Here is a 21,358-nt window from a genome sequence, read left to right on the forward strand (position 1 = left end):
GGGGTTTTAGAAGACTGGGTATCAAGCTATAGCGTTAGAGCTCCAGCTCCTGATGCTGCTCTGAGAAGTGGGGGAGAGTCTTTCCTCACAGAAGAGGCAGCATCCGTTTTGGTGAACAAGACGCCGTTCAAGGTGTGGGCGAGATTCACTGCAGGTATTGCCTCCCGTTAAGAAGCAGTCTTTGAGTTATCACCCTACTTACTGGCAGGGAACAGTGGCAGAGAGAATCTAAAACCACTGAATGAGCCCAAGCCCAGAACTGGAAGGAGATGGCAGGACGTGATTGCTCTGACAGTTGGTTCCTTTTATCTGCAGGCCCAGGTGAAAACCAGACTGTCCGAGGGAGGGGCTGGGCCCACAAGTACTGGTCCAGGGTAATAGGCTTATCATGAACCACATAAGAAATGGATAGTCTGTCCAACTGAGAGACCTTTTACAGAAATGCATTTTCCCTCTCATACCTTGGAAAACCCCACTAAATCTTTGGCTGATATAAGTAAAGCAAGAAACTCTAAGGGATTCTAGAACACATCCAAGAAAGCCTGCATTTTTTTTTTTTTTTTGGTCTTTTTAGGGCTGCACCCGTGGCATATGGAGGTTCTCTGGCTAGGGGTCCAATCGGAGCAGTTGCCACGGGCCACAGCCACAGCCACAGTCACTTGGGATCTGAGCAGTGTCTGCAACCTACACCAAAGCTCACTGCAATGCTGGATCCTTAACCCACTGAGCAGGGCCAGGGATTGACCCCGCATCTTCATGGATACTAGTTGGATTCATTTCCACTGCACCACAACGGGAACTCCCCCCTTCCGCATTTTGATTAGGGAAAATGGCCTAGATTCAGCTTGCAGTTTCTTCTCATTTGCTGCTAGCTGTGCATTGTGTTACTGAGTGGTGATTTAGCCCTGGGGCCCTCAGTTAGGCATCTCTGGTCATAATCTGGAGGGGGCAGAGCTGGCCCATGAAGCAGCCTGTGTTGCAGTAAAAGAATATTACAGATCCCTAAACCTGCGCCACTGCTCCTCCTCTCACACCCCCATCCCCAGGCTGGGAAGGCTCATCTGGTCCCTTTGTTTGGCTTTCAGTCATCATGCCTGTTTGAGTTCTCTTCTATAGCTGCAGGATGCACCTCTGTATTTTTTTTTTTTAAGGTGATTTTTATTTTTGCCATTATAGTTGGTTTTCGGTGTTCTGTCACTGTAAGGCCAAGTGACCTAGTCACACATACACATATACATTCTTTTTCTCACATTGTCCTCCATCATGCTCCATCACACGTGACTGGATATAGTTCCCTGTGCTATACAGCAGGATCTCATTGCTTGAATTTGGCCATGACCTCCAGGAGAATCTAATGACACGTGGCTCAGACTCACTGTGATTGCCAGAACAAAAGCGACACCCCTCCCCACCCCTCAACCCCCAAACAAAAGCTCTCAGCATTGAACTGGCCAGGAAGGGATCTTAGCCAAACTATGCTCCCCGCTGCCTCACTTTTCAGCAGCCCAGGGAAGTTCCTGGGCCAGGGATTAAATCTGAGCCACATCTGCGACCTATGCCTCAGTTGCAGCAACACTGGATCCTTAACCCATGGTGCTGGGCTGAGGAATCACACTGGCCATGCCACAGAGATGAGCTGGATCATTAATCCACTGTGCCACGCACGGCAGGAACTCCCAAACGATGCATTTTCAACAAACTCTTCTAAGTTCTTTCGGGAAGGTCTAGAGCTCTTGCTTCCTCTTATTACAGGGCAAAATGAGTGGTGGTAACAAAGACTTCCTTAAGGATAAAGCCAGGTTCATTGTCCTGGATCATCCAAAATGGCTCGATTCATTCCTGAGATCTCTTGGCTCTTTCATTGGTACCCAAGCCTCTTGACATGCAGGGGACTAGCAGAACAGACTATTTTTTGCAGTTGTTGTTTCTCAGAAGGGACCTTATAGGCTGAATTTATGCCCCATTAGCTGGGCTGAGTGGCAAGCAATACAATATTTCATCCATAGTTTTCAAACCATATAACTAAACAAATTCTGCATGGAAATGAAGCATTTAAGGTTGAAAAATCACATGATCAAAAAGCCAGAAAAAAATACTGGTATTTATATAATCGTGATCTGGCAGAGGTTTCAGAAGCTACAAACGGAAAGACTGAAAGATATGCTCATATAAAATGTTACTCCTATATGGTGAGTAAAAACATACAAAGTAAAAATAGAAGCCTAAAGACTGAGGGGAGGATTTGTATGTGCAACACCCAAGACAATGGATGATGTCTTTCTTACATAAAGAGCTCCTCTAACTCAATCTGAAAATGACAGCCATCCTTGCTGACAAAAGGGGACAAAAACTCCCAGGAAAACTTGATGCTTTTGGGGGTGACAGGCGTGCTACCAGTGACTTGATAGGTCAGGCTGCTGGCATCTTCTGGTTGAACAGGTAGCAGGAAATAAATGAAACTTGTCCTCAGTGCCCTGAGTGGAAAAAGACTTACCTTGACCTGGGAAACCTGTAATAACACATTCTCAGAGAGAAGCCTGGCCTTGAATAGGAGTCGGTAGTACATTCCTGACCCCAAGAGCTTGGGCAGTGGAGCCAGCCCCAGTGTCTCGTGAGGTTATGTGGCTCTCTGAGTCATGCGCTAAACGCCATCCACAGTTTTCAGGAGCTACGGGATACAGGGGCAGAAGACCAGTCGCCGCAGAGGTCTGGGCTGTCTTTCCAGAAGAAAGTATCTTGCAGTGGATTTAGTTGATGTTCGCCCAGAAGCCACATATCTCATTAACAGCCCTCTCTGTCCTCCAGCTGGTCTCCAGGCTAAACGTGAGTTCTTTCCTGATAGGGATGGTGGCTCCTGGTTCCACGTCTTCCCCCGCCCAGTCTGGCTGCCTACGAGTTTGCCACAGATTCCTTCAATGCTGTCAGTCACAGGAAGCTCCCCAGAGACAGCTGGAGGACAAGAAAGCAGAGGTGCTTGCACTGCGTTCCATTCCCAGCCCCCATCACCGATTGGCCGTGTGACCCTGGGCAGGTTACAAACCCTGCTTGAGCCTCAGTTTACTCATCTGTGACAGGATGATGGGGCCTTAGAATCAAGCTGCTGCGCAGATGAAACGAGCAACCCAGGTAACGTGTATGGTGAGAGTCTGATAAATGTAGCTCTTCGTTTTATTCATTTGTTCGTCTGCCAGATGTGCCCTGAACTCTGACTCTATGCCAGGCACCTTACCAGGTGAGGAGGCGGCAGGGCACACAGCCACAGAGGTCCCTGCCTAAAGCAAGCCTACTGGGCTGGGCGGCGTGTGCTCCAGGGCTGGGGGCAAGGATGTTTCCCCGCTGCCTTGGCCAGGAACATGTCCAACCCCATCAGCCCCACTCCACGCAGGGCTGAACGGAATTAACCATTTGGCTGCATATGGTCTTTTCTGAACAAGTCTCATTTTCCTTCTTCTCTGCAAAGATCCTTGCCAACCCTTGATTTCATGCAAATCGTCTTTGTGATTTCTCCAGCCCCTGCTGTCTTTGACTCTTTGACTCCGGGCTTGCGGTGGAAGGGGCTGAAACTTCATCAATAGGCTACCCCAGCATAAGAAGTGCTCCTGATGAAGTCAGGGGAGGGGAAGCGTGCCTGAGAGGGTGTGGAATAATCATCAACATCCTGATTCACCCTCCTCTTGTAGGCGGGGTGGCGGGGGCAGCGTAGGGAGGTTGGGGCTGACTTGTCAGGCAGAAGGCGGGAAGAGGTAACCGGCTCTCCACCAGGTCTGTCTCGCCGGGATAATGGGGCTTTAATAACAGGTTGCCTGAAGAGGCAGTTGTGTAAGGGCCTCAGAGAACAAACAGATCCCCAAGGCGAGGGTTTCGGGTGATTGTTATGGAAATTGCTGCTTCTACAGAATGCCAGGAGGCCCTCCCCGCGGTGTCATGGAACCCTGCCCCCCACCCCAAACCATTCAGTTCAACTACCTACCCGAATCTGCACAGAGCAGGCTCACATTAAGCAGGAGGATCCATTCCTGAAAGGCTGTGCCTCAGGTTAAAGGATAAGAGCTGGCCTTGTGGCTAGAGTCCTGCTGAAGCAGAAACAAGGCTCACCTGCCATCCCAGCGGGCGGCTGCAAGAAGGGGCTTGCAATCTAGAAAGACCCGCCTGAGGGAGGGCTCTGCTTCTCTAATGCCTAGACCCGGAGACAAGAGCAGTGGGACCCGGCTTGAGGGCAGTCAGGGCAGGAGTGTCAGGTGCCTGAGGCAGTCTGGCCCTCACCCCCGCCGTTATCCTCTGAATCACCTCCTGGTTCACCTTGGGTCCTAAATGAGGAATGATTTCGCCAGTCCAGAAGCAGAGGGGTCTGGCCCCAGGGCCCTGCAGCTGGATTTATTCACACTGCAGCTTGGCTCTGACTCTCCTCCTGGTAGCCTGGGGGCTCCTTGAGGGCAGAGCGATGTTTTTTTTCCCTTTGAACACCCAAACCTAGCACAGAGCCTGGCACCCCGAAGGGGTCCTTTGACTGGATGGAGTCCCCGTTGCACATCTGGACTTCCTGTCCCCGACCCCAGGGTTGAGGGGGGCTCTGGTGGAGCAGTCAGAGGCAGGGACTGGGTGGGACTGTGAGCTTCTGGCCAAATAACTAAGCCTCTCTGTGCTTTTTTTTTTTTTCTTTCTTGCTTGCTGAGAACTGAGGATGCAATAATCTCTACATCCTAGGGTCGGCGTGAGGATTAAATGAGTTAATAGAGAGCGTGTGAAGTGCATAAAACACTGCCTGGCACATAACCAGTGTGCAATAAATGTGACTCACATTAGTGTGAGTTTGTTTTTCGCCCTAGCTGTCATAGGCTCCAGCATCAGGCTGCAAGACCTGCAATCAGTTCTCGGAATAATCCCTTAAAAATGTCAATCGGATCCTGCCTCTCTCCTTTAGGGGCTCTCCAGAGGCTAACAATTCTAGTCACCCAGCCGGGGCTCCCCTGCCTCTCTGCCCGTCCAGTCCCCCTTCTCCCCACGAATGGCTGCCCCCCTCGTTCTTCTCGCCTATCAGACTCTAAAGCTAATTTTCGCAGGCTCAGGTCAGCCTTTTCTGTGTTCACAGGAGGTCCTCTCCTAATTAATCTTTGGCTCGGCGTCTTAATTTCCTCGCTCTTAGCACTTCATCTAAAACGATCTCATCTCTTTGTTTTCATCATCATCATTTTCCTCTTCCCTCTTTTCCCACTTGCAGCGATGCGACCTCTTGAGGTCGTGACTTGCTCACTGCTCCGCCTTCCTGCCCCGAGCAGTGCTCAGCTCACCCTGGGGGCCCAGGGAACTTTCTTCCTCGAGGAATAACTGAAGCTGGGAAACTGAGGCGCCTGGTGATGTGGTCTCGGTCAGCTTGCCTCGGACCCACTTCGCAGCTGCTTTGCATCATATTCTAGAGCTAACCCTGGACAGTCCTGTTTCCTGTCATGCTGTCACTTTGAAGAATGACCGTTTAAACCTTATCGCCATCCTAGAACTGAATTTCAGTGAACAAAAGAGAGGGCTTTCCCCCTTTAGGATGCTACAGTCAGGCTGAGGACAAGACCGAGGACTTGGCCTGCGGACGTGCTGTGAAGGCCCCGTCCCCAAAGGCACAGTTTCTCTGTTTCATCATCTTTTCCCCAAAACTTTGTGGGCTCTCAGCCTGTTCCAGAAGCTCACAGGCAGCAGGCTTTGAAAATTCATGTCATGAAGAAACATGAGAAGGTATCAACATTATATGATGGTAGAATGTCTGCTTCTAACAGGCATAACCATTCTTCTAAAGTAGCTCAGGGAAAGATCTGTATTTTATCACTTATTGGAGAATTATGCACATATAAGAACAGAGAGTAGACCCAACTGTTCTTTTTTTTTTTTTCTTCGGACACCTAAAGGCTATTTCCAGATGCCCAGCCTCTCTGAGCCTGACCTGGGCCCTGACACTGACCACGGCTGTCTGCTCCATCAAGGGCTGGGCCTCTGTGCTACTTTTCTCCACGTGAAAATGGGCATAATGAGTTCTCGTTCCCCGCACACTTGTGCCGAACTTGAGTTTGTAAGACGGAAGGTGAGATGATGACTTTCAAATTATAGGGAAGTATGACGATGACACTTCGGCACCAGGGATGCCCATATTTTCACACGGACCCGGGGTCCTGGGAAAACGGCTCCCCTGTGCGGCCCAGGAGGCTGACGCCGTTCCACATGCCTGCCCGCCCACACACTTAGCGGGCCTGGCACAGAGAACACGGCCGAGGCCACGGTCCTGATGCCACACTGATTTCTCTTCACCGGCCGTTGGTTATAGTGAGTTTTACAAGAGCAGATGATGTCATTCAGCCCCAGCTGCCCCAGCAGGACCTCCTCTGCAGCTGGATCCTTCTTGGAGGGCTGGCCCTTGGCAGCCAGGGGGCCCCTCAGCCCCATCACTCCCTTCTGGATGTTTCTGGGCCTACATGGCTCACCTGACTGTCTCCCTTTCCCCCACTTCCTTGGGCCAGGGGAGTCTCAGGCTCTCTGTTTGCAGAGCATAGCATGGCGTTTTTAGCTGAAGAACCCCATTCACCCTTAAGCAAGCCTTCCTCCTCCCTGTGCTGCCCAAGTGCCCTTTGATGATGATCCCATGGTGTACTAACTGAGGCTCTCCTCCTTTTCCCCCTAGAATTCCCTTCCTGTCTCTGAGTTCCTCGGGGATGGGAAGATGTCTTATTAATCTGTATGATGTGAGGGCCATACAGGGAGCCGCTGCTCCATCGTGTTTGTCAAGTCAGTAAGCATGCTGGGAACAGAAACCTGCAGGGGACAGTCCCAGGCTGCTTAGTGAGACTTGAGATGTGTAGAATCATCAGGTTCCCAATGATAATCAAAGCCTGCACTGAGCACACTAGTCTTTGGAATTTAGTGTCACAGGAAAGTGACCCAGCTTGGAAAGGCACTCGGCGTCTACGGCAGAGCATAGGCCCTGGTATGGGAGTGGAGGAATTTCAGGTCACAAGTGCAGGATGGGCTTGAGGCCATGCAGGTCTGGGTTCAAGTCCTCCTCTCGGCTCTGAGGTCCTGGGCAAGTGCACTGTCTCTCTAAGCCTCAGCTTCTCGGTAGCGCTATCTGTGCCACTCCCTTGTCATGTGGATTAAACCAGAGAGCAGATCACGGATTTGTCACCAGGTGTTCAACGACAAGGGAGTGTGGTGGTCCTGGGCCAGAGTGTGTGTGGGCAGAGTGTCCAGGAGCCTTTGCTTAAGCCCCACTGCCCGTCTCCAGGTTTCCTGGAAGGAGGGGCTGGCTCTCCTGCCCCAGGTGTGCATAGGGTTCTCTCTGAATACAGAGTGTGGAAATTTTCCATAACTGCCATAAAAACCCGAAGCTTCTAATTTTGCCTAGCACTGCTAAAGCTCCTTCCCTTAAAACGATTCCTGGGGAGACAGAGTAACTGTAAGAGAGGTATTTTTTGATTAGAAATGTCTCAGCCCAGCTATGCTATGAAGTTAATCCACAACAGCCTGTACAAAGGATTGATTGGGATTTTGTTTTTGAGGGTCGGGGCCTCCATTTAATCCCCAATGAAAATTAAGTGGTGGATGGAGCTCCCACGGTGGCTCAGTGGGTTACGAACCTGACGAGCATCCATAAGGATGTGGGTTCGATCCCAGGCCTCGCTCAGTGGGCTTAGGGTCTGGCATTGCTGTGAGCTGCAGTGTAGGTCACAGACGTGGTGGCTTGGATAGCACATTCCTGTGGCTGTGGCATAGGCTGGCAGCTGCAGCTCCTATTGAACCCCTAGCCTGGGAACCTCCATATGCCACAGGCGTGGCCCTAAAAGAAAAATTAAGTGGGGGAGGTCGAGTTCACCCAAAGGGAAGACCAGGAGCCCATCCTGGGTTGTGTTAGAAGGCCTGTCACTTCCAGCTCTGGGTCCCCTCATTGCCCCCAGCCTCTCCCATTCTTTGTGGACCTGTCCTGCATGTCACCAATCTGAGCAGAGGAAAGGCTACCCCTTTTCTATGCGTTCTCCCCCATGTGTATTTCACTAGTGAGCCAAGGACCTGTGTCTCTCTTTCCACACTGCGGCGAGGCTGCTGGACCCCAGGGTCTCCACATAATCCCGCAGCTGAAAGCCTGTGCCTTACAGGCCAGGTTGGCTGCAAAACACAACTCCAACAAGCAAATCCTATTTGTCTGCAGACTTTCATGATAAAAGCAAAGCTATGTTCCCAATAAAAACAAGATTTCTTTCTTTTTTTTTCCCCCGCTCTTTAGGGCCACACCCGCGCCACCTGGAAGTTCCCAGGCTAGGGGTCCAATTGGAGCTACAGCTGCTGGCCTATGCCACAGCCACAGCCACGCCAGATCTGAGCTGTCTCTGCGACCTACACCACAGCTCACAGCAATGCCAGATCCTTAACCCACTGAGTGAGGCCAGGGATTGAATCTGTGTCCTTGTGGATACTAGTCGGGTTCATTAACTGCTGGGCCACAAAGGGAACTCCAATAAGAATAAAATTTCTTTCTTTCCTTTTTTTTTTTTGCTCTTTAGGGCCACACCTGTGGCATATGGAAGTTCGAAGTCTAGGGGTCAGATCAGAGCTACAGCTACCAGCCTACACCGCAGTCACAGCAATGCAGGATCTGAGCCATGTCTGTGACCTACACCACAGCTCACGGCAACGCCGGATCCTTAACCCACTGAGCTAGGCCAGGGATGGAACCTGCGTCCTCATGGATACTAGTTGGGTTCGTTAACCATTAAGGGAACTCCATGAAGAACAAAATTTCTAACAGGTGGAATTTTGAGAACTTGAAGAAGAGACGAGACATTCTCGGGCAATCTCCCCTTCCCTTCTTCACCCCCATCTCAGGACACTTAGATTTCATACTGAGAGCGTAAAACGGGTCTGCACACCTTGTCTTCCTCCACTCTGGTCACGGGCAGCTTCTAATAGAAGTGAGCTGCCAGCAGGTGCCTCTCTGCCACCCCCCAGTGACCCTGAACACCCTGTCCCTGTGCCTCCCCTCATGCCAGCCCCCAACATGGGAGCGGCTGGGAAAAAATTACCCAGACCTTTGAGGGAGCCCTTGATTCTGGAGGGAAAGGCAGCTGGAGAATTGAGAACTGCTCCTAGGATTTGACTTCAAACCCTGCTCTCTGCTGGATCCAGTCGCCTATTCTGACTGCACTGGGCCTGAAATTCTACCAATAACATACTCACTTAGGTTAATGAGTTTTTTTGTTTTTCTTACTGCGCAGAGCTGAGAGTGGTCTCTGTCTCTGCAGTCAGCATTTCTCGCTATGTGGTCCTAAGACCACCCCATATCAGGATCCCCCGGTGCTTGTTAATGCAGACTTCTAGGCCCTACCTGGACCAGTTGTCATTAGACCCTCTAAGGGGCAGGGCATGGGAGGGCCTGGTTCAGCCATCTCCCCAGAGGATTCTGGTGCGAATTAGAATAGTAATTGAGAAATACTAGTCTCAATTAAGACTGCTCATGCTGTGTGTTTATTTGTACCTTGGGCAGAATTAATTGTCTGGTTTTCTCTCCCTGCCCTCACTAGGTCTTTTGGGTGGGGGGCATGGGACTTTGGGGGTGGGGAGGGAGGTATATGATTCTGGAACTGGAACAAACTGGGGGTTAGGCCAGGGCTTGGCTGAGGGCTGTGGGTCTGTCTTTGGTGGAGAAGCTTTTCTTTTTCTCTTTGCTGTTGTCCCAGGCTGCCCCTACCCCTCTCATTTGGGCCCGTGCTCTGACTCAGTGGGATTTGTGTGGGACTGGCTTTTGTGAGCTGGGCCCACACCTCAAGGGGAGCAGGGCTCTTAGGAGACAGCTCTCTGTGGGTTCCTAAGGGCTGACTTCTCAAAGTGGACTACTGAACAGCCCTTCGGGACCCATGCTGTCCTTGAACCTGGCTTGGTGGGGTTGGAGATGTGCGGGGGGATGGGGGAAGGGCACCTGCAGGTGCTCCAGCCCAAATTTCCCTTCTGTTGGGTTGAGTCTTCTGACTCTACAGAAACTGCTGAGAGGACCCACCTTACCCTAAAGCTCCAAATTCCACAGACAGAGGGTCCCCTGGGGGTGGGTCCCAAGCTGGGCAGGGTGGCCTGGGTATGGGCCATGAGGCATCATTTGAGGCAGTCATTCGATTTTATCATCAGCATCAATGGCACTCAGAATAGTTCTGAGTCCCCAGAAGCATGAGACGCCTTTATCCTCTTGTGGCTTTTTGCTTATCAAAGATCTCTTGGGGGCCATGCGCTCCAGAGAGCAGTCAAAAGGTAAGAGCTGGCATTTACAAAAATCCATTCTTTCCTCCACTTCACCGCACTATTGACTGCTTCCTGTTCAATCAAACCCTATTCACAGCCGCACGTCCCATTTTAGGAGCTGCCAAGGTGATAAATATCCTGTCCTTTCTTTGCTGCGCTTGCTCTGGCCTCTGCATTCCTGCCCTCTGCCCATCCTCAAGAGCGCAGTGGCCTCTTGTTTGGGTCCCTTGTGTCAAGAAAGTCTCTATTTGTCCTCAGCACGTGGGACAAGCCAATTGCTCCTGTTCTCACCTTCCCCTGACTTTTCCTGATCCCCTCTGTAAAGATGCCCTCTATAGACCTGCTGGGCTGCGTCCAGCTGAGCTCGTGGCCAGGTCAGCCCTGCTCTGAGGTTGTGGCCTTTTTCATTTCATTTCATTGCTGTGGTACTGACTGTCAGAGGAACTGTGCTTCCCCGTGAGGGCAGTGGAGGGGGACCGTGCAGAAGCAGGGCAGGAGAAATGGGACGGAAGCGTCCTGCTCAGACTCCTGGTCTATTGCTCTTCCCGCTGCCTTGAGTCTGGCGTCCTTTCTCCTGTTCCTTCCCTCATTCCTCTCTGCGAAGCACTGAGTGAGCCACACTGTGTATAAGGCGTCCTGCTAGACCGGAAACACAGGAGAGCTGTCAGGGCTGGACCACACAGGGCAAGAGCTTTTGTGTATCTGCTGACGTCTTCATTTGACGTCAGTAAGCCTCGCCTCCCACACCGATGCCTCCAGTTAGCTTTGCCTCTAGCAGATCCACAGCAAATTTGCTTTTGAGTAATTCAAGCGTATTTCATTTCTGCAGCAGCTAATCACAGAGCATTGGAGTGCTGCAAAGCAGTCCAAATGAGTGATTCATGCACTTGGCCTGATCTGGCGGACAGTTGGTAGGCTAGGTCCCGGTCCAGAAAGGGTGGTATGGAGCCAGTCAGTCCCCAGGGTCTTGTCCTGCAGCTTACCCTGCCCCCCTCTTTATTTGCCATCTCTCTTATGACCCCTTCTGTTCATTGAAGGCTTATTGTATGCCAAGCTCTATATTCAATCTGTTTTCATTCTTTTTGAGTCCTTGCAGGGATCCTGTCAGGCTGGCCATCTTACTATTCTCATTCAGAGCTGGAGACATGAAGACCCAGGGGGTTTAAGCCCTTGGCCAAGACTACATGGCCAGTAAGAGGAGAGTGCAGACTGAAAGCCAGTCTGTCTGTGCTGGGGAGGTGGGGGGTGCTGTGGGCCAAGGCAGAGAGCCAGGCTGTGCTCAGGTGCATTGCTCAGCACCAGGCCAGGCACCTGCTCTCCGTCAACACAAACTCCTTCTTTGCCTCAGAGAGTAACAGCTTCTGTGCTTCGGCAGCACAAGGGGCGCACCCTTCGACGTTGTTCTACTGGGGCGAGGCGGTGCAGTCCCTGATTCTGAACCCAGGGGCACAGGGCCCATGGCACTTGGTCTGGGTTCTTGGGGTCACGTACCTTCCCTTAATGGGTGATTTCTCCAGAAGGGTCAAGTGGAGGCCTTGCTGCCAGGTGGGAATTGCCCAGGGAGCCTGCATGGTGCAGCTCTGCTGTTTTCACTGGCTGGAGAGCAAATTCCAGGCCCCTCAGGGGCTCCTGGGGACCAGTGTCAGGAAGTGCTGAGCCCTGTTGGTCCCAGCGGCTGTGCTTGTGGCTGGAGACCTGACTGTCCTTCTCTCAAGACTCTGGACGGGAGGCTGATGAAGGCAAGGAGCAGTTCTGGGACTAGGCAAGCCCAGGGCAGGACCTAGACTGAAATGCTTCTGAGCTTCAGGCACTTTCTGGAACCCTTCGTTTATTTGTGAAGGTATTTATGTGCAAGGTGGGAAGCCTTATTTCTGTGTCGTTGGTCCCAGAGACTTAGATAAATCAAGTACCTTGCCTTAAGGTCCTTAGCCACTAAATGCCCCGGCCAAGATGTAAACTCAGATTCACCAGCTTCTTCGACTAGACCACTGCTCAGTGGTACGGATGGTCCTCCAGGAGACCACCTGGCAGTCCCCGAGGGGAGGGCTTTGGGTCTTCGTGGACACAGGCTCAGAGAGCTCTGACAGCAGCCCGAAGGGCAGGCTGCAGCTTTGCTTGCTCTGCCTGCAGTGTCTGCTTCTGGCCCCTGAGGTCAGTAGGCCTGACAGTGCCTTGTCTCTGTTCACACCACATGCCTCTTAGCTCCTTACCTGGTCTTTATTTTCCTGCTGCCACTGAGGCACGTGATGCTGCAGGACAGGCTAAATGCTTATGCTGGGCACTGGCTTGCCCACTGAGGCACGGAGAGTTGCTGACCTGTGCCTGCATGCAGACCTACCTGCCATGCTTGCAGAAATGGCTCCCCGGGGCTGCCTTGGGGGCGTAAAGGCATCGATGTCCCGTGGAGTGAATTTGACTAATGAAAGATAGCAGATGGGAAAGCTCTGGCTGATAAATTCTCTAACTCGCATCCTGATGGGCTGTTTTAAGATGCGTTTCCTTATCCTCTTCCTGGAGAAATCTGTCATGACCAAGCTATGAATCCTGGGAGACGGTGGCCAGGTCAGCAACCTCTCTGTGCTTTTCCTCTTTCCACGCGTCATTTTCTTTTTTCCTTCATTCTTCGTTCATGAGGATTGCACCTCCCTCTCTCCAATAACATGTTGGCATGCAAGACTTGCCCAAGGCTGGCTTTGTTTTCTAGGTAACCCAGGCTAAACCAGTCATAACAGTAATAATTCCTTCCATGTATTTAGTTTGCTGTCTGATAGCTGAATCAGCCCTACTGAATCCTCACATTATCCTTATTAAGCAGGTATTATTATCTACTTCATTTTAAAGATGAGGCAACTAAGGCTCAGAGTGGTTAAGGAACATGCTCATGGCCACACAGCATATAAATGGCAAAGGGAGGATTTAACCCAGCTCCCTCTGTTCTTCCAACTCCAGAACCTGAACTCGAAAGGGCCCTTGAATAAAGTTACCTTTAACCCTTAGAAATGCCAAGGAAGCCCGAGTCTCTGTGAGGAACCACTTGCCAGAGCCTCCCAAGGATGCCCGGGGAGCCCGGAGAGCCCCTCAGGGCTGGGTTACTCACGTTGTAAACGCTGGGTTGTACTTTGCACCTCGGTAGTAGGAGTACAGATTGAACATCCCAATCATGAAGGCCACAAATACCATGATGAAAATGACCATGAACTTGAAGATATCTTTCACGGTTCTCCCCAGGGAGATCTGCAGGGGCCCAAAGCTCTCATTGGCTGGCAAGATGTATGCGATTCTAGAGAAGCTCAGCACGACAGCTATCGCGTACAGCCCTTCCGATATGATCTGAGGGTCTGAAGGCCACCACTTGTCCCTGGCTAAAAGAAAACAGAGTGGGTTACTCACTGGGAGGCAGGTTCTGCCCTGGAAGAGAAAGCAGTTAGGCGTCTTTAGAGGCCCCTGACCTCATCCCTTGCTGTTCCCGCCCTTGTCTTCAATGCTGATAGACTGAAGGTGGCATCCTCCCTCTTAGAACATACTGGCCCATCTGCCTGGACCACCCTTGCATCACTTCAATCCTAGCGTGCCTTCAAGACCTGCTCAGGTGCCATCTCTTTCAGGAAGCCTTCTGTGACCTCCACAGGCTGGAGCAGCCTCCTTGTTCCCCTCTTGGCTCCCACAGTATCCTGTGTGCCCTCGTGTCATGGCACTCTCCGTGCTGCTTGCCATCCTGTCTTCCTTGCCATTGTCTGAGCACCACAGCCACAAACAGGGCTGTCCCATTCACAGGGAGAGCATGGACTTAGTGTCAGACAGACCTGAGGTTGAACGTGGCCTCTCTACACAGTGGCTGTATGACTCTGAGCAAGCCAGTTAATTTTCCAAGCCTCATATTCTCCATCTGTCAATTGGGGACAATGTCATCAACCTTACAGAGCTGTGGTGAGGATGAAATGAAGTCACATATGTAAAATACTTAGCAAATTCCAGACCACTCTGGTCCCTGGGGATGAGTCTGGCACAGAGCAGGTGCTAATAAATGCTTATTAAATGACTGAATGAAATCTGAACCACAGGTTTCGATTAGCCACAAATCAGAACAGATGAGCTCACACGGGGGCCAGGAATCTGAAGGGTCTTGCCTGAGAAAATGCAGTTTGGTTTTGTGCCTCAAGCAATGCGTGCCTGGAGGTGCTCCCTGAGTGAGCTGAGGCCCCCAAAGTGGTGACCAGGCATTCAGGTTTGCTATGACAGCCCTGTTCCAGGTGGCAAGAGTTCCAGGACCTTTCCCATGCTGGGTGCTGGGGAGATTCTGCTGTGGTCACTGGTGAGAGTCTGAACTGGCCTGGGTACATTCCTGCAGCAGAGCAAACCTGCAAAGATGCAAAGAGCAGCATCTTTCTTTAATAAGCTGCCTACTATGCGTCAAGACATAATGGTGATTTTCACATGGGGGTAGCACCATCCTCCTGGGGCAGCGTGTGTCCGTGCGTGCGTGCGCGCGCATGCGGGGTGGGGAAGGATGGCTGTGGTTGTCCGAGTGACTGAGTAGGAGTATTATGGGATGCTAATATCCTGCAATGCTCCAGACAGACCTGCTCCATGAGAACTGCCCTGCTGAACAACACAATTGCATCCCTGTTGAGAAATACTAAGTGAAACTTAAATTGAGAAACAGAGAGAAACCTAAATTAGCCCTTACACTTACATTAGCTGTAATTTTCACAACAGCCTTGTAGAGTAGGTATTATTATTGCCATTTTAAAGATTGGATTTGGGCTATGGGGTTCTTTTCAGAGCCAGGTAAATGCAGATAGCAAGGATATTACATAGCAATTCTTGGCACCCCAAGGGAGATGGAAGAGGAAGAACTGTGTTCTTTATTTTCAAAGCTAGACTCTGTTAAACAATTATAATAATAAAGAGCAGTAAGAGATCTTTAGTGAGGGGAACCAAGCCTCTGTTTGTCACAGAGTTTCATGTAGTGCATTCGAAATTATATTTGGAAATATTTGAAAATTATAGACTCTGTTCTCATCAAGTCATCACAACTCAGAAAAACAAGTAAACGCAAGAAATTGTATTTTTTTCCAATATATTGTCACTCTCTATAGATAAATATCACATTTGGATAACTGGCTTCTTCAAACAGACACCAAAAGGAATTTCTTTATTATGCCACCTATAATTTATTATCCTAAACCTCAGCTGCCATAATAAAAACCTCTCATCTAATCTATTAAGATAGATTTAGCTATTGTCAGTCACTGGTGACCTGGTCAATACTTTTAGCGAAAAGCATTCTATTTGGACTGGATTGTAAGAGGTTTGATGGGTAGAAAAGCTAACAGCACTGTGATGACTCAGGCTAAAGGATTTTCTTCCTCATGGAACTCCATCTAGGAGAAAAATTGCCCTCTTGCAACCTAAAAACCGCTTACCTTTTGCTGCAGAGGTTGGAAGGGGGGGGAGACTGTCTTACAGACCACTAGAGGGCGCTCTTCCTCCATAACTGGAGCACAAGCCATCCCTTTGAGATCCAAAAGATTTCAAGGGCACAGGGTGAGCTACAGGCAAGGGCAATAAAGCGCGATGCGTTGGGGTTGGGTGACACTTTAATACAATCCTTAAAGGACTGGAAGTCACGAGTGAATAATACTGTGGCTTGAATCACAGCACAAGTATTCAATGCAATATCAAGATTCTCTCATCTTTCCTTAATGAATCCTGAACAGCATAAAGAAGCAAATACACAGCTCATGCCTTTAAAACCCTGGCTTTGCTAAACTAACAAAGGAAAAGTGGATGATTTGTAATACCACAAGACTCTCCTTTTCTCAGTGTGGGGGGTAGGGGTCCCTACCACATTTACATGTAGCATCATCTGCCTAATACAACCTATACTGAATATGGGCAGCAACTCAACTTCAGCATTAAGTGGCCACCTTTCTTCTGCAGATTGTTGTGGTATCTGACCATGAAGATTCTGTGGTCACAGGCACCACATGGCTTCCATCTAACAGGGACATTTGACACAAACTTTTCATGATGTAGCACCTGTCACTAGTGAGTGGCTGTTAAATATCCAGCTAATTTACTAGCAATAACAAACAGCTACTGTTTTTTCTCTCCACTCTTGCACTGAAGATACATGACTGAGGCCGACAATGACTCCAGAGGTAGCAGTGGTAATAACTGTTACTATCAGTGAGCATTTAATATTGCAGAACATGGTACAGAATTATTCATATGAACTATCTTATTTAATCCTCAAAAAAAAAAAAAACCTTCTACCATATGTGTTATCCTAGTTTTACATGTGGGAAAATAGAGTTAAGTACACAGTCCTCACAGTAAGCTACAGAAGTAGGATTTGAATCCGGTTCTAACTCCAAAGCCTGCGAACATAACCACTATACCATTCTGCATTGTTTCGTTTCATGTGGAACCAGGATTCCATGCTATACAAGGCAATCCTCTCTTTCTGGGAACATTGTAAGCCCTGTCATGAAAACCTGCTTCTTCAGCTATAAAATAGGGACAAAAAAAGGACCCCTTTTGTGGGACTGCTGCAAGGACTAGAGTGTATGGTGTAGTATGTCTATTTAGTTCCTGGCAGCTGGTGGGTCCTTGATAAATGGATGCTATAAATCATTATTATTATTAAAAATTCAGTCTACTACCTTGCACTGAATACCCTTGTGGTTTCAAAGAATTAAATCATCTTCTAAGAATTTATATCGCTGTGAGAAACCTTTTGAACTGGAAAAGCAGGACTTATTTTTGCACAAAATAACAGGGATCCAAGGTGAAGGAAAAGTTCCTGGATCCACATCAGAAACGGGATTTCTTTAAAAAGTTAAACAAACAAAAAGCCACACAAAGAACCCGCACAGAGACGCTCCAGGACCCTTTCCAAAGCACATCCATCCTTTGCAATACCAAACGATTCATTTCTTGCAGGCACTGATTCCATGGCCTATTCAGGTTCTAATCAGGTGGCTGGACTGCAGGCATTAGGACTCTCTTGCCGGGCCGGGGTGGTCTGCTCGGACAGTAGAAAAGACCAACGCCGGCCACAGCCTGTTAGAAACCACCAGCTGCGACCAGACACACGAATGGTCTCTGGCCACGCCCCGGAAGTGGGCGAGGGGCGGGATGCGCAGCTGGACCCTAGTCCTCCGACTCACCGTAGGTGAAGTAGGCCACTTCCGGCGGAAGCGAGACGTTCTGCAGCGTGTCGTCCTGCACGTGCTGGTCCACGTACAGCTGGGCCTCGCTGGCCTTAAGGAAGGCCATGAACCTCGCGGTGAAGGAGGCCACGAAGATGGACAGCATCCCGAAGTCCAGCAGGTTCCACAAGTGCAGCACGTACTCCCGCGGTCCCTCCTCCCAGATTTCCTTGCATTCGGACCAAATCATCCCTGCGGGAAAGTGAGAAGGTCAGACTCATTTTCCACTTCCCAGGGTGTGACCATCGAGGGGGCACGGAGGGAAGCAGGGCACAGGTGTAAATGTAAGCTCTTTGGGTCTGGGAGTGTTGCTAGCCAGCAGCAAACGGAACCGTGTCTTTAAGGGCAGAGTCGAAATTTTCGGAGGGCAATACTCTTGCCACCTGTTCCTGCTTACAAATAAACGATCGCCAGCTGTGAGGAGAAAGTTCTCATCCGCTGCTAGATTCTTGGAGGTAACATAGGAGAAATAATGGCTGACATTTATATGTTTTAAGAACCGGGAAGTTATAAGGAATCATCCAGTTGTAAACTAGGTATAATGAAACTGAGCTCCAGGAACAGTAAAGGGCTTTTTTTTTTTTGTCTTTTTTTTGTTGTTGTTGTTGCTATTTCTTGGGCCACTCCCGCGGCATATGGAGGTTCCCAGGCTAGGGGTTGAATTGGAGCCGTAGCCACCGGCCTACGCCAGAGCCACAGCAACGCGGGATCCGAGCCGCGTCTGCGACCTACACCACAGCTCACGGCAACGCCGGATCCTTAACCCACTGATCAGGGGCAGGGACCGAACCCGCAACCTCCTAGTCGGATTCGTTAACCACTGCGCCACGACGGGAACTCCAGTAAAGGGCTTTTTGAAGGTCCCACATTTGATCCAACCCCAATTCTCCTAACTCCTTGATTAGAATGCTTTCTTTTATATTTCTTTCTTCTTCTTTTTTTTTTTTTTTTTTTTTGGTCTTTTTGCCTTTTCTACGGCTGCTCCTGTGGCATATGGAGGTTCCTGGGCTGTGGGTCTAATCAGAACTGTAGCTGCCGGCCTGCGCCAGAGCCACAGCAACTCAGGATCCAAGCTGCATCTGTGACCCACACCACAGCTCATAGCAACTCTAGATCCTTAACCCACTGAGCAAGGACAGGGATCGAACCCACAACCTTATGGTTCCTAGTTGGATTCATTAACCACTGCGCCACGACGAGAACTGCTTTCCTTTATGTGGATGTTTCCGTGAGCATCGTTTGGGGTTATTAGTTTTTCTTTTCCTTGCAGTTTTATGACGTCTTGGATTTTAGAGACATATGTGGTCATTGTTAGGTATCAAGCAACGTAGACGTCAACAAGATGCTGCTAGTTCCTCCACCCCACCCCTAAGGCAGCCTTGCGCTGTAGCCTAGACTCACCGTTGGGTGTGTCTTCTTCAGTACCTTCATGGTCCAGTATGGTAGCCACTGGTTACATGTGGGCACTGAGCCCCTGACATGTGGCCCGCTAAACCGAGAGATGCGTGAAAATGTAGAATACGCACCAGATTCCAAAGACTTTATGCAAAAGATGTCAAATATTTCAGTATTTTTAAAATCTCAATCACGTATTGAAATAATATTTTAGATATACGGGGTTACAGTGTGGCTATTAGAACATTTAAGTATGTGGCTCATGGTGTGCCTTGCCTTATATTCCTATTGAATAGGGCTATTCTCTACCTTTATCGTCACTGATAATTAGAAGTTAATTGTTTAGATGATTAAAAATTAGTATTCGGTAACATTTGAGCACCTATTATGTGTACATCTTATATATTATATATTGATATGCATATTAACTCCTTCAGTTCTCTGCAGTCACTCTGTGACGTACATCCTGTTATTACCCGAGTTTTGCAGGCGATAATGTCCTCAGGCGTAGTGAGTTGTCAGGTGCCCAGAAAGGAGGCAGGAGATCTGGAATTTGAGTCCAGAAGTTCTGCCCTAGAGTCCACGCTCTTGATCACTATGCTGTTCTGCTTTTTCAGGAAGTAAAATTGGGTTGAAAGCAGGTAATGAATGGAGAAGAATCTTGAGTGTGTTCTAATTAACATCAAGGAGTTTACAACGCCTCAAATCTAGGAAAGATCTGATGCAGAACTAGCCCATTGTGTGTTACCCCGAGCTACAGTTAACCTGCATGCTTAAGAGGTTAATGTGGTAAAAGAATCACTAACCAGTTGGTTAGTGAAACATTTCCAGCTCATTGACCACATGCTCCCGAGAAGGTAACACTGCCAGCCTCTCTTGGCACGCCTCTCTTGGCACGCCTCTCGCTCCCATGCATCAGACCTGACAGCCTGCCTTCCGGGCTTCTCCTGTCTCTCTCACTGCTTCTCTTCAGCTTCCTTTGTTTCTCCTCATCCTCCTCTTACCCTTTAAAGCTGCTGCTTTTTTCAGCCGTCCTCATTTTTCCCCTCTGGCCCTGAGTAAGTGCATCCATCCTGGCACCTTTGTCCGTTGTTTTCTTCCAAATGTCCCAGAGGTGAAGATCTTGCTACTTTTCTTAAGATCGTTAAAGCTGAATTCTCACCATGCAGAGCGACTGCTCTAAGCAGATGTCCTCCCAGTGCTGGAAACACCCCCTATGCTAGATGGGCCCCCTCCCCGCTCCCATCTCACAGCCCCAGCATTGCCCAGTGCCCCTTTGTTTGCGCCCTGACTCCTCAGCTCTCGCTGTGGAGCACCAGTTCTGCAGCTCCCCCTCTGGTGGACTTTCTGATCTGCCCTGGCCTCTTGTTGGTTTTCAGCTCCAATTTCTTTCTTTTTTTTTTTTTAAGCGCTGCACGCATGGCATATGGAAGTTCCCAGGCTAGGGGTCCAATTGGAGCTGCAGCTGCTGGCCTACACCACAGCCACAGAAACGCAGGATCCGAGCTGCTTCTGTGACCTACGCCACAGCTCACGGCTTAATGCCAGATCCTTAACCCATTGTGCGAGGCCAGGGATCAAACTCGCTTCCTCATGGACCCTAGTTGAGTTTGTTTTCACTGAGCCACAGCAGGAACTCCTCAACTCCAACTTCTTACTGACTCATGTGCACTTTATAAGACAGTGACCTTTGAGGACCCAGCTGCTTAAAAAGCCTTGAGTCAAGGATGATGGGGAGCAGACGAGTGGTCACGGGGCTAAAGCATGGCTGACTTTGGTTCCAGGCCCACGTCTGGCTCTATTTGAGTGAGGCCCTGATTGTCTCACTCCTCTGGGACTCTGACCAAGCACTGTTTTCATCAGGGTTTTTGTTTTTCTGGCGAAAATAGTCTATACATGGAAAGGATAGCAACAATGCTTTTCTAAGGAGAAAAGTAATTTGAGAGCGTCTGTTGTAGAAGTCATGGCTTTGTTTAATGAAGCAGATTCCAAGATCTGTGTGTCTGTATCAAATTGGAGTCTGCACAATAGGAAATGTCCCAAAGCATCGCGTGTGGGTCTGTTTACAAGACTCCCCCCGACCCAACACACATACACCTTGCTCGCTCGCTCTCTCTCTCTTTTTTTTTTTTAAACAAAGCTGTACTTCCCAAGCTTACACTTTGAAGATTTTTATGGTAATTAAATGAAGTAAAATGTCCTTAACACTGAGATGTACTTTCATCTGTGCCTGTTAAAATAGATATTTAAAGTATGCTATTGGAAAAACCATTAAAGGCCAGAAAAAAAATGTTTGCTGCTTTTCTCTATGCCCCCCCATTAAAATTCCTAATATTTAGTGGAACTGCTTTTAGCTGGGCACTAGGAGAATCACAGGCTATCACTTAGGGCTATCACTGGCCTTAAATCAGGAAACCCTGGGTTCAATTCTGCCTTAGCCACTTATTGGATGTGTGACCTTGGGTAAGTCCCTTGATTTTCTTGGA

General features: G+C 49.4%; 1 protein-coding gene and 1 long non-coding RNA gene across 2 annotated transcripts in view; one reads left to right on the top strand and one right to left on the bottom strand.

Moving 5' to 3' along the window:
• TRPC7 (transient receptor potential cation channel subfamily C member 7) overlaps positions 1-21,358 on the bottom strand; it is a gene marked incomplete at its 5' end in the record, with an annotated part of 128,309 nt that overhangs the window by 17,229 nt on the left and 89,722 nt on the right. Inside the window, 2 exon segments of the mRNA NM_001145753.1 lie at positions 13,358-13,622; positions 17,436-17,669. Coding sequence (NP_001139225.1) covers positions 13,358-13,622; positions 17,436-17,669 — 499 coding nt within the window.
• The window catches only part of LOC110259491, a 50,239-nt gene continuing 46,479 nt past the window's right edge, over positions 17,599-21,358 (top strand). The window contains exon 1 of the long non-coding RNA XR_002341922.1: positions 17,599-17,687. This is a non-coding gene — a long non-coding RNA (uncharacterized LOC110259491). The remainder of the gene's footprint in view (positions 17,688-21,358) is intronic.

The sequence above is a fragment of the Sus scrofa genome, chromosome 2, assembly GCF_000003025.6.
Source record: "Sus scrofa isolate TJ Tabasco breed Duroc chromosome 2, Sscrofa11.1, whole genome shotgun sequence".
NCBI lineage: Eukaryota > Metazoa > Chordata > Mammalia > Artiodactyla > Suidae > Sus > Sus scrofa.